The sequence below is a fragment of the Eptatretus burgeri genome, chromosome 8 (genome assembly GCF_056783735.1).
Source record: "Eptatretus burgeri isolate ZD-2024b chromosome 8, Ebu_testis_v1, whole genome shotgun sequence".
Lineage (NCBI taxonomy): Eukaryota > Metazoa > Chordata > Myxini > Myxiniformes > Myxinidae > Eptatretus > Eptatretus burgeri.
The window spans coordinates 28,400,489-28,412,913 of record NC_140968.1 but is presented as its reverse complement, the minus strand read 5'-3'; the positions used below and the strand labels follow the sequence as shown (position 1 = coordinate 28,412,913).

At 44.9% G+C, this 12,425-nt stretch overlaps 1 protein-coding gene across 1 annotated transcript in view; it reads left to right on the top strand.

Moving 5' to 3' along the window:
- The first annotated feature begins 240 nt into the window (after positions 1–240).
- The window catches only part of LOC147021401 (carbonic anhydrase-related protein 10-like), a 198,684-nt gene continuing 186,499 nt past the window's right edge, over positions 241–12,425 (top strand). Inside the window, exon 1 of the mRNA XM_085891320.1 lies at positions 241–641. Within this exon, the coding sequence (XP_085747446.1) occupies positions 584–641 (58 nt within the window). The 5' untranslated portion in view covers positions 241–583. The remainder of the gene's footprint in view (positions 642–12,425) is intronic.

The following is a 12,425-nucleotide window of genomic DNA, read 5'->3' as shown; positions in this document are numbered from 1 at the left end:
CTTGTATACGGGGCAATATATGGTTTATATGGGGGTTATATACGTAGTTGTGGCAGTTCCCCATCGAGAGTTAACTGCTCGTATTGCCTTGTCTGCAGAGCGTTAGCCGTGGACTCTGTCAGGCTTGTGTTAATGTTCCAGCGTTTTACTGCCCGTTCGGAAGGACTTCTTGTTTATTTATGGTCCAATTACCTCGCGCGCAGCGCGCGTGTTCCACGTGCTTCCGCTCAGCCGTGCAGCACGAAGCAAGAAGCAAACGTCTCACCTCAGAGGCGAGCGCATGTAACCGCCTCGCTTTCCGACTTGTTTGTGTTAATTACGGTGTCGATGGCGTGTCAGTCCAGCAGGCTCCTCTGTGTGTGCTTAATGATCCGTGCTGGGAGGCCCGCTCGGGCGCAGCCGCGTTAACCCCTTCCAGAGTCCTCCTCCACCCCCTGCACTAAGCGCGACGTGGGCAGCAGGACGGCCGGCTCGACGAGCGGGACTTCATAGCGAGCCAGCTGGAGCCGCGGAGGACGTGTCGGTCGAGACTCCGTGCAAGGATCCGTGAGACGAGAGGAGCTTTCTTCCACCCCGCTCCGAGATGCGCGTCCCCGTCTCATTCCTGTTCTGCTGCTTCGCGTCCATACTCGTTTCCCAAGGTATCTCGTGCCAAGGAATCCGACGGAGACCCGCACCTGTGTCCCGTTCCCTGTGTTCTCCGCGTCGCGCATGGGATTCCAACACCATGCGTACTCGTGATGCATTAGAAAGGTAAACTGACCAGCTTATTTGAGCTCCAGTCGTCACCCGCTCGTCGATCACAGCCTCAGCAGTGGTCGTTAAGCTTCTCCATGTGGTCGTCCTCATCCCGACCGTGCAGGTGATTGACATCCATGATGTCGCCAAAAAGTTGTGTGACTGCTGAGGGGTCGCAGGACTGGAAGGTATACGAGAAAGGAGCCCCAAAAAGGGTCGACGAGACCAAAAAAAAAACAGAGGAGTCGATCAACCAGCGGTGCACAGCTCGAGCTGCGAGGACACTCTTTCCGAGGATCTAGGTGCACCTGTCCTGAGATCTAGGTGCTTTTCACGAACAGGAAAACCGGTGTTTGAGAGTAACGTCGACGGTAACATATCGTATAGGCTGATTGATATGTACGAGTCCATAACGATGATGGGATATTAACGACTATTATTTATTTATTTATTTCTAACAGGTCATTTGATGTGTCACCCATTAACAGCGTGTACCCTCTTATGTTCGAATTCGAGTCACAAAGCGTTTTATTTCTCCTCCACCTGGTTCGGTTCACTTGGTGTGCTCATTAAAAGTTGTGTTAGCCTAACTTTATCACGTATTTCTCATGTTGACATTGAGTTTTTTGACTTTGTGAAGAATATGATGTAATGAATGAAACCTAAAGCCGTCGTCAACAATCAGCATCGCCATAAAAAATCCTTTTTTTTTTTTTTTTAAAAAGTACAAAACGAGTGAAGTGTTTGCCTGCGGCGAAGATTCCGAGTGGTCCACATGGACCACCCACCTTGTGTAAGGACTACACTGTAGTCCTAGTATACCTAGTGCGACCTGCACTGGACGTTTCGGTTTGACTCGGGCTCCCATATTGGAGGAAACGAAATGTCACAGTACTTACCGCAAGGTAGCGGGCAGGTATACATGTGTCCTGGTACCGACCTGAACAATACCGAGTACTTATTAATTCAGAGCCTCATCAGGGTACATAGATTACGGGTGATCTGATCATTCATGATTCATCTTAATTAAGTAGATATTTATTAATAATGAATTAGATATCGGCGTGCGGACTCACACACTCACCGACTACAATATAGCCTCTCCCATCTCCTCGGGATTGGGCGAGGCTAATTATGATGTCACAGTCGCACAAACTACGATGAAGTTTTATAATAATCGGTGCTCCGGCACCACTCTCGACAGCCTTAATCATGTAATGAACACGTAACGTTCTCCATCTCACCTTTATTGCTTAATCCAATGCCGTCTCATAAGCTATGATCCGTGCAATGTGTGCCAAGTGAGGATGTTACCGGCTCGTGTGTGAGTGTGTGAGTCTGCACATAGATATACTTTAATATAGATCATGCATTGTGCATCCCCTCCACCCCCCCCCCCCCTCTGGCGAGGCTCCTTTGCAGTGGTAAGTGTTCAGTGTTGTTTATTCATAAGATGGATCATTGTTTAAAAATTTTTGGTTCAGATTTCAAAGTAACGCTGAATGTAGCTGTCGGAGTAATAAAACTCTTCCCATTGTATTATTCAGATTATCGCTGAAACACCAGTGAACTTCACACTGAGTGCGTTCACACTGTTTCACACTCTCAGCAACACTGAATCCAAGGAAAGTGATAAAATGTATTTATTTATTTATTACCTCCACCACCGAAGGTGAAGGAGATCATGTTTACGCCCCTCTCTGTATGTTTGTTTGTCTGTCTGTCTGTCTGTCTGTCTGTCTGTCTGTCTGTCTGTCTGTCTGTCTGTGTGCAGGATGTGTCAAAAAGTTGTGGACGGATTCGGATGAAATTTTGTGGACAGGTTGGGTGTGTGACAAGGACGAAATGATTAGAGTTGGTAAAGATCCAGATCCGGATCCGACTACTTGAGTTTTTTAAAAGTGATTCTTCACCATTGAGAGATCGGGCCAAAATCGATGGATAGCACGATATCTCAAAAGGTTGCGGAGGGGTTTGGATGAAACTTGGTGGACATGTTAGGTGTATGACAAGGAAGAAATGATTCGATTATGATGAAGATCCGAATCCGGATCCGGAGGAAGCTTGGTGGGCAGGTTGGGTGTGTGACAAGGACGAATCGACTCGATTTTGGTGAAGATTCGGATCCGGATCCGGATCTGGATACGAGAGTTATTTAATTTTCTTAATGATTCTTCAGCATTGAGTGATGGGGATAAAAAAAACGATATAGTATTCTATAGCATGATATTTCAAAAATGTATTGGGCCCGATATGTTCTCGTGGATCAGACATTACGTGGCGGAGGTAGGCACTCTAACAAATGCCCTACTAGTCTGTTTCTGTTTTGAGGGTACATTAATTAATAATGCGGTGGAACTTCTCCTAAAGAGAGAGAAAAGAGCCGAAACACCTTGAGGAATGTATGCTGAAGCCTCCGAGGTATTTTAAAGGAGATTTCATACAGTCAATTGAATGGAGTCAACATGGCCCACGAGTGATGATGTCTCTACTCCACGAGGAAGCTCCATTTTGGTGTGTCGATTTGGGTACCTTGCATGTACCTTACCTATTCGATAAATGAGGTCCTTAAAGATGTAACAACATAACTAGAACATCTTTTAAATTAATTTGAGATTTGGCTCGAGATGATGTCTCGTGCCCTTTCCTCCAGTCCAATTCAAGTCTGTTGCCAACCGCTGGACCATGGTCTCTCCGATTTCTACTTCTGAGTTTTACTACACCGACCGAAACTCCGTCTTCCCTTTACCTGCAGCTGCTGTCCTCGTGGTGTTGTGCATGTGTGCATTCCCATACACGTTTCCCTTTTGGTCCACTTTCTTGCTGTGGACACAGTGCTCCATGTTGTTATGCTCTTTCAAGAGCCTCAATATCTGCATACATTACCTCCATAACATGGGATGTCCCATACTCTTTGTACACAGCAGTGATACTGTCAAAGCAGTTTCTTTACATTAATTTTTCTCTCGATGGTTTGCCATTGCCTTCCCAGCAGTCATTCGGGTCTAGAATTTGTAATTTGTTTAGGATGCTGGAGATAACACACCTAACACACCATGCAATCATTGACGTCCACCAACCACCAGTGCTGCACTGTTCTACTACCGTGTGTGACGTGTGTGACGTTCTACTACCGTGCGTGACGTCACGGCTAATCTGAAGGAGATTTTGACTGTTAATCGCAAATTTACCAACTTTATAATTCGGAAATCAGAAAAAAGACACTTCGTATCTATTTTGTAGGGTATCAAGGGATAGATTAGCGTCGAGGTGGTCTCAACGTTTGGGTTCCCCTTTCATGTCCATCCGGGGGACAGCACGCACATTGATGCCTCGGCCTGCATGTGAAACACCAGGGTGACAGCGTCTCACTGGGTCAGGATTTGAACCCAGGCTATAGACAGTTCAGAGGTGACTGTTCATACTTCTAGGTTATCCTGTCAGTTATGTGAGCAGTCCATCAAATCGACGATGACCAAAATGGAGCGGAACAAAGTTGAGCTGGACGTTTATATCTCTGATGGGAATACAGGCCACGTCTTGAAATATAACCCATCCACAGATTTCTCAGGACAGCACAAGTGTATGAGATCTGTTGTCATGCCTGCCACACCACTCCCACTAATATCTATCCCTGTCCTTTCTCGATGAACTCCATGCCTTTTCTAGTGGTTCATCTCCACTCCCAGACGATTTTGGGCACACCTTTCCCACCACTCCAACAGGTTGTACATCGCTCTCAGGTGCTGTTTGATGACATATTTGTAGGGCAGCTTTTGGCATCCCTGGCTGCATCTTCCTTCAGATAGTTCATCAGAGAACAATGCCTCTGGCCACCGATTTGCTCATTTGCACTGTGTGACCTGCTCATCGCAATTGGGATGAAATGAGGGTGTTCTCAACATTTGACATGTAGTTTATCCATTCAGAGAAATATTTCTTCCATCTCGCCACCGTCTGGCTTTTTGCCGTGAGCAGTTGTCCCATCTGGATTCCTGCGTGGTGCGACTGAGGGTCTTCATGATCCGTGGATCTACTCGAGTCCAGCAAAGAAAGTTTGAGTCATTTCTTGATTCCTTTTCTCATTCCTTTTGAGATAATTTCTTGATTCCTTTAGTTCCACCACACATCTTTCATCGCACGCAGTTTCCTCTAGTTTCGCCTGGAGATTGTACCGTCCATTTTTTCCTGCTTCTGTGGGTTAGTAAAATCTCGTCGGCCTTTCACCTCTCCTCCAAAAATGAGTCAATTTGCTCATCGTTTTCGTCAAAATAGTCGGGATGGCAACTTTCTGCAAACTTCAGAATGTCAGGGAGGTCTCGTAAAGTATGCCCTGAGAGCTTTCCCAGCGGTCATTCATTTTCCCTTCATATTGGTACCCAGACAGTTCTCGTGAAAAGTTATTTGGTAGTTTCTTCTGAGATTTGCTCATTGCAAGTTTACTGGCATATTTAGCTTCTTGGGAGGATGTGGAGCAGATTTCCTTTTGCTTGGTTGGATATAAATGTTGCACACAAAGTGAATCAGGTGGTGATTAGTTGAGTAATCTACACTATCCATTGCTCGTGTGTTTTGGAAGTCAGCGAGATTTGAACAACAATTTATGACGTTGCAGGTGAAAATGTTTGGAGAGTGCACGTTGCTATGAGTGGTCCCATTTTTCAGGCATTCCGAAGAAAGTGTTCATGGTGGCCAAATTGAACTGCACTTGGAGAGCAAGAGCTCGCCGCTTGTGTTTAACCATCTCCTACGTAAATTCCTTGAATGACATACATGTCTCGTTATCCCCTCCTAAACGGGTATTAACAACCACCGGTCATATTTTCACCTTTCCTTCTGGGTATGACATTGCTGGTGATGAAAATTATGTTTCCCTATTGGGATCTCGAGAGATGTCAGGTGTTCCAAGATGCTCATAGGTATGGACGATGATTTCATTACCAAATCACTTCAAGCTTTATGTCATTGCCCTCGTTGTTTATCCTGGCCAGAAATATGGGTATGACCTTTCTTTCACATATCTCCTTGGCCTTCTAGCCACGATTTCGGAATGCTGCGATATCTAGCCATAGCGAGCTATCTCCCAGGCAACCAGTGATCTTTTGTGTCTGGTAAGATCCTTACATTGCATATCTCAGTCACTAACTGATCTCAATGTTTCGCTCTACTCTTGCCATGGAGACCCACCAGTCACAGCACGTTGGTCAGGGGAAAAAGTGAACGAGCTTTGTTTAACCCTCCCTTTCTAAGGACCTCTCGTGATTGGGGTAGACTGTGCATCTCTCAATAAGATAGCTGCCTTGCACCTAGCACCGTTGCCTTTTGTCAGTGAATGCATGACATTCATATCCATGACACCTATGTGAAACTCGAGTTGAAAGCTTCGAGCTATCAAGGTCTGCCATCATCGCTGACACTTCATTGCCAATGGACTTCTTGCCCTCATCATATCGGAGTGGCGACCCGTCCAGGATTGTGTCCAATAGCTGAGGAGACTTCTTAGGCAGCACCGACGCTCTGCACAGAGTATGGTCCCAATGGATGGATAGATGGATGGATGGATATCCACCTGTGCTGTAGTTTTTATTGCCTTTGCGCAACAGATTATGACACTCTCTGGACCCAGAAAGCTCAGTTGCAGCAAATCTATAATGCACGACGATTGGGTTCGATCAGCTCACCCCGCAGTAAACCGGACCATCGCCAGGTTACCGGAGTACATGACCATTCATAATCCTGATCGTGCCATTGGCTTAAGCATTCAACTCCAAAGCAACAACGTATATTAACAAGTCCATATTAAGAAAGACTAAAAGCCTGTTTTTTGTTACAGGTGTTTCAATAATTATTTATAATACGGAGTTGCCATAATGATTTGAAACAAGAAGCAAGATCTTTAGCAGTGGGGCAGAGAGGGAGAAGGAACGAAATCCTTAGGTCATCGTGAGTTTTCATCCTTTTTTTTTTGTTGACTGTGTGAAGATGAAGATTTCGCTGAGCAAAGGGAATGAAATAGTTCACAAATGCAAATGAGTCCTGAGTTGTGAGACGTAACAGGCCATGAATTGCGTTTTAAGTCAGAAAGCGGAGTTTCAAAGTGGCTTGGTAATGGACGGGGAGCCAGTGCAAGCGATATTGGAAGGGAATACGCGTGCGAGAAACCAGTTCGGAAGCAGTGTTTTGAACCAACACTGGAGATATTGTAATTTCGACAATGTTCAACCGACAAACAGCGAGTTGCATTAATGAATGTGGCGCATGACTAAGACGTGAGCAAAACATGTCTGCACTCTTCTCTCCAAAAAAGAACAGCTCATGGAGATATTACGTCAATGGGTGAAGACGATCTACACACTTGATTAACACATAAAATTGCGAGAAAATTTAGCGAGGGACAGAATCGATGACTGATGACCAAAGAACCGGTACATTCTATGAGCTGCTCAATGCAGGATTTCATTAAACGTATGTACAACCATACAAGGCAACAAGTTTAATAAAGGCAACAACTATAGCATTGGATTTGGAGATTGGTGGTGAAATATTTCGATTTGAACGAAAGAGGATGGACCTACCTACCCTTCACTGACATAAAACATCCTGATCTTCCCTCGTGTCACCCCCAAAGGACATGCAAATGATGGATCGGCCTGTTCGGTGTGACTTGGTTCATCTTCCTGAGGCCTCCACGTTCAAATGCTGCATGCTGTGTTGATTGGTCCATTGTCAAATCGTGTCAATGTTAAAATACATTGATGTCTCCCAAAAGGCGGCGTCCTACGTGCCAGATATGTACAAGCTCCTCCAATGAGCCTTTGCTGAATGTAAGAAAAGAGCATTGTGAGTGTCAATGATGCTTTTCAAGGAGCAATCACTTGCTATTCACTCGCAATCACGGAACTATTTAGAAGAACAAAGTACAAGCTATGAATTTATAACAAGATTACTTACTCATGCTGCATTAATCAGTTATACAGGTGAGTGAGGCAGGTGAATGACTTGTACAGGTGAATGAGTGAATTTTTTTTTTTAGAGAGAGAATGTTCCTTGTTTACCACTGATTGGGATAATCATGGCTAAAGACATGAGAAACTTTTTAAATTTGGAGTCAATGGCATGCGTGGAAAGCTACGTCGTGATGGTTAAAAGTTTCAGAGCACAGAGACTATAATGTCAGCGAAAAATATTGATTGTCATCATTTTGTATCTCAGGTCAGGTCAGGGCAGGTGTTCCCTTGATCCAGGTGGTTTCTCTGCCATGGATCTCCAAGCTGTCCTTCTGGCCGCTTACCTCGAACATTCCACATAACGGTCCAGTCCTCTGCTTTACATTGGTCATCCAAATGATTTATGGTCTACCTGTAGCTCTCTGGCCTCCAACTTTATCTTACAACAGTTCTTTCTGTAATCAGTCACGATAAAGAATATGACCAACATTTCCCACCTGATGTTTATTGATGGTACCTAACAAGCTCCTCTTCTGCATAGCTGTCCTTAACACATACATTTTCCTTTTTCTCTATTCAGGAGATTCTGAGCATACACTTATACATCCACATATCAAAATCCTCTGGCCTGCTAACCATCCTGTTACTGAGTGTCCAAGTCTCTGCATCATAGAACACTGTTGACCACACATATCATTGAGCTAATCTTACCGTTGTCTGTACGCTCATTTGTCTCGATGTCAGCATCTTGCTCATATAAGATATATTATATCTTCTAGTAATCTAATTTCTGCATCGAAACTCATCTCTGTGAATACTGCTGCTGTCATCTTCCAGTATAGGGTCAGGTCAGGTATAGGAGCATGCGCCACAGCAGCGCGTCACTGCGTCCACTTTCCGTCGGTACTCCACGGGCCTCCGTCTGGCCATCCCCCAGGCAGATGCCTGGCCCATCCCCATCTCCTTGAGATGCTGATCAACCTGTTGCAACCATGAGGAATGTGGTCAGCCCATTGGCCTCCTCCACTCACAAGGCTCTCTCACTGAGAGAATCTGGTAAGCAGGATCAGCGTCAGGAAAACAAGCCACATGTCCATACAACCGCAACTGATGCTCACGGACCATGCAGGTAACAAATCTCATCCGAGTCTCTCTGAGCAACCACTCATTGGACACAAAGTCCGACCAACGATACCCAAGGATTCTCCAAAGAAACCTGATACCAAAGGAATTAAGTTTCCATCTGAGATCCCTGGTCAGAATCCAAGTCTCACACCTGTAGAGCAAGACTGGAAGCACCAAGGACCTGAAGACTCGGACTTTCCTCCTCCTGCATTGGTACCGACAGTGCCACACCCCATGATCCAATGAATCCATGACTCCCCAGGCCTGACCTAGATGTCCATGGACCTCTGGCTCACAACATGCAGAGACATGAATATCACTGCCAAGGTAAGTGAATCTCTGCCACGAAGCCTGACCCTGCAACTCTGGTCAATGGTATCCAGTGTCCCTTGGGAGACAAAGTTCTTCTACGCCTGATGGTGCATTCCAAGACGCAACCACCAGCAACATCAAGGATGGTAGGCTTGAAGGTACTCCACAACTCGTCAGATTCCCCAAAACACACAGACCCCCCAAATTTCCACTCAGCCTTTTCGCAAACTCCTCAGCTACCCTCTCATGCTTGAGCTTGCCAACATCCAGTCTTGGCTGGGATGGTACCATTCTCCTGGATTTAAGCTGCAACTACAGTTTCTTCAACAAGCCTGTAGTGTCGGTATTGAGAAACTGAGCATTCCGGTCGACCCTGCAGTTCTGAATCATCCTCCAGCAACCATCAACGAGCAGATGGTCAATCTCCTTTGTCACACCACCAGCGTTGGAATACCAAGTCCAGCGATGAGGCTGTGGGTGTGGAAATCATGAACTTGCCATCCCAAGTCCATGACTTCTTGCAAAGTCAAGGAAATTCGTGATTTTCTGGTTCACAGTTCTCGACCCATGGGGACCACACATGTCTCATAACCATCCCTGTCAGTGCCAGTCAATGCAATGAAATCCGCCAAGCCGAGAAGAGTGTCTTTGCTGGGGCACCGATCAACCACAGACTCGAGCACAGCATAGAATGTCTCCTTCACAGTGAGGTCACTTTCTTCAGTCGGAGTATATACAGAGACCAGGGAAAAGACACCCAAGGAGTGACGAATCCTCAGTCTTTTATTACACGCTCGTTGACCAGTGTTATCTCAATTATCATGTGAGTCAGCTTATTGGACACGGCCACTGCAACTCCTTGGGCATGGTAACCCTCAATGCAACCAGACCAGTAGTAGCTGTATCCACGTGCCGTGATCTCGCCACTATCCCGTCTCTGAACTTCAGAGAGTGCTGCAATACTGATGTTCAAACGCTGGAGCTCAGATGACAGCAGAGAGAGGTGATCATCCTCTCTTAGGGATAGGATATTCCAAACACCCACCCAAAGGGACTACCTCAGATTAACCTGTGGAGACCTCTGTCTGGTGGACAACACCTCAGAACCACCCCAACACACACCACCGCAAACCGATCCAGGAACATGCTTTTCCTCCTTTCATCAAAGAATGGGGGTCCCGAAGGCTTTGCAACAATCCTGTCATATGGTGAGCTGCCCTGTGAAGGGAGGAGGTGGTACAGGAGGTACTCCATTGGAGTGGGTTTTCATTTTTCTTTGCGTTTTTTTTTATGTTTTGTGGAATGAAAATGTTTTACGGTGGCCGGAGTGCAAATCCTGCCACCAACCTCATAGAAAAAGGTAACCCAACTGCAGGAGGACATCTGCAGACACAGTTGGGCACCAGATATGGATGGCCGTTGGCTCACAAGGATCTCTTCCACCCTTTGACAGGTTTGTTTTTAATCCTACTGAGTGTCCATAGCCATACACCCTCGTCACCAGAAAACCTGGAGGGGGAGACAGTTCAGTCGCCGACAACCCGATCATGAAAGATGTTCGTTCAGGTTTACATGGTACAGGGAGCAAGTCACAGATCTTATCTGGCCTGACCTGGATTTGCATTTCAGGCCACTGAATTTAACGAACACGTGTTTTCGAGGTTATCATAGTCCAAAAGGTCGGCATCAGTGGAATTTCTAAAATCCTCAATTTTCATTCATTTGACTTGAAATTTGAAGAGGGTTTGCATATCATGTCACTGAATTCAACCACATATTATTTTGAGGTCAACATAGACCAAAAGTTCAATGTAGGTCAAAGGTCAACAACTTAGGTGGGATTTCTAAATCCCTCAATTTTCATCTGATTGACTTGAAATTTGAAGAGGATTTGCATATTTGGCCATTGAATTAATACACCAATTATTTTTATGGTCAAATTTGTTTTATGGATTTTGCTAGTTTCATGCTATGCACTTCTTTTGGGTCGTCAATCTAGTCGAAATTTTTTTTTTTTGAGATTTTTCTACCCTTATTATCAGTATTTCCGTCGATATGTTTGTGTGTCTGTTGGGTAGTCGATAAAGTCGAAAAAAAAAATTTCTTTTTTTGATCTACCCTGATTATCACTTTTTCCGTCGATATGTTTGTCTGTCTGTTCGGTCCAGTGCTCCGTTAATACAATGGCGATTTCGATGAAACTTGGTGGGTAGGTTCATACCATGACCTAGTTGTGTGTAAATGAGAACCATTGCTATGGAGACCACCGTTGCCTAGCAACGGGACTTTGAAATTTTTGAAAAATCATTAAAAAAATTATTTTTTCGAAAATCAAAAATCGGGCACGAGCGACTGTGGGCAGTACATTCAGCCATATTTTCAAAAATTTCCAGCCGAATCCTATGAAAACTGTTGGAGAAGATAGACTTTGAATGAACCCTGGTCAAAACCAATAAAAAACGAGGTTCGTTATATCTCAGAGACTATGAGTCAGATATACATGAAACTGGTATGGTAGGTTCATGGTATGTCCAAGTTATGTTTGAGAAAGAACCGTTGCTATGGACCCCTCCATTGCCTCGCAACGGCCGAAAAACCTCTAAATGTGGGGGTATTTTAACGAAAAAACAATCTGCAGCATTAACCCTTGAAGCTGGAATCATGAATTTTTTTTTGTGCTTAATCCTCAGGTCATTCCCCATCAAACGGGCCCATCGCGTCAGGTTCTATTGGGTAGGCGACTACCCATGTCCGCCTACCGGCTTGTCTGTATGTATGTCTGTTCGGTCCAGTGCTCCGTTAATACAATGGCGATTTCGATGAAACTTGGTTGGTAGGTTCATACCATGACCTAGTTGTGTGCAAATGAGAACCGTTGCTATGGACACCACCGTTGCCTAGCAACGGGACTTTGAAATTTTTGAAAAATCATAAAAAAAAATTAATTTTTTCGAAAATCAAAAATCGGGCACGAGCGACTGTGGGCAGTACATTCTGCCATATTTTCAAAAATTTCCAGCCGGATCCTATGAAAACTGTCGGAGAAGATAGACTTTGAATGAACCCTGGTCGAAAACAATAAAAAAACAAAGTTCGTTATATCTCAGAGACTACGAGTCAGATATACATGAAACTGGTATGGTAGGTTCATTGTATGTCCGAGTTATGGTGAGAAAGAACCGTTGCTATGGACCCCTCCGTTGCCTAGCAACGGCCGAAAAACCTCTAAATGTGGGGGTATTTTAACGAAAAAACAATCTGCAGCATATTAACCCTTGAAGCTAGAATCATGAATTTTATTGT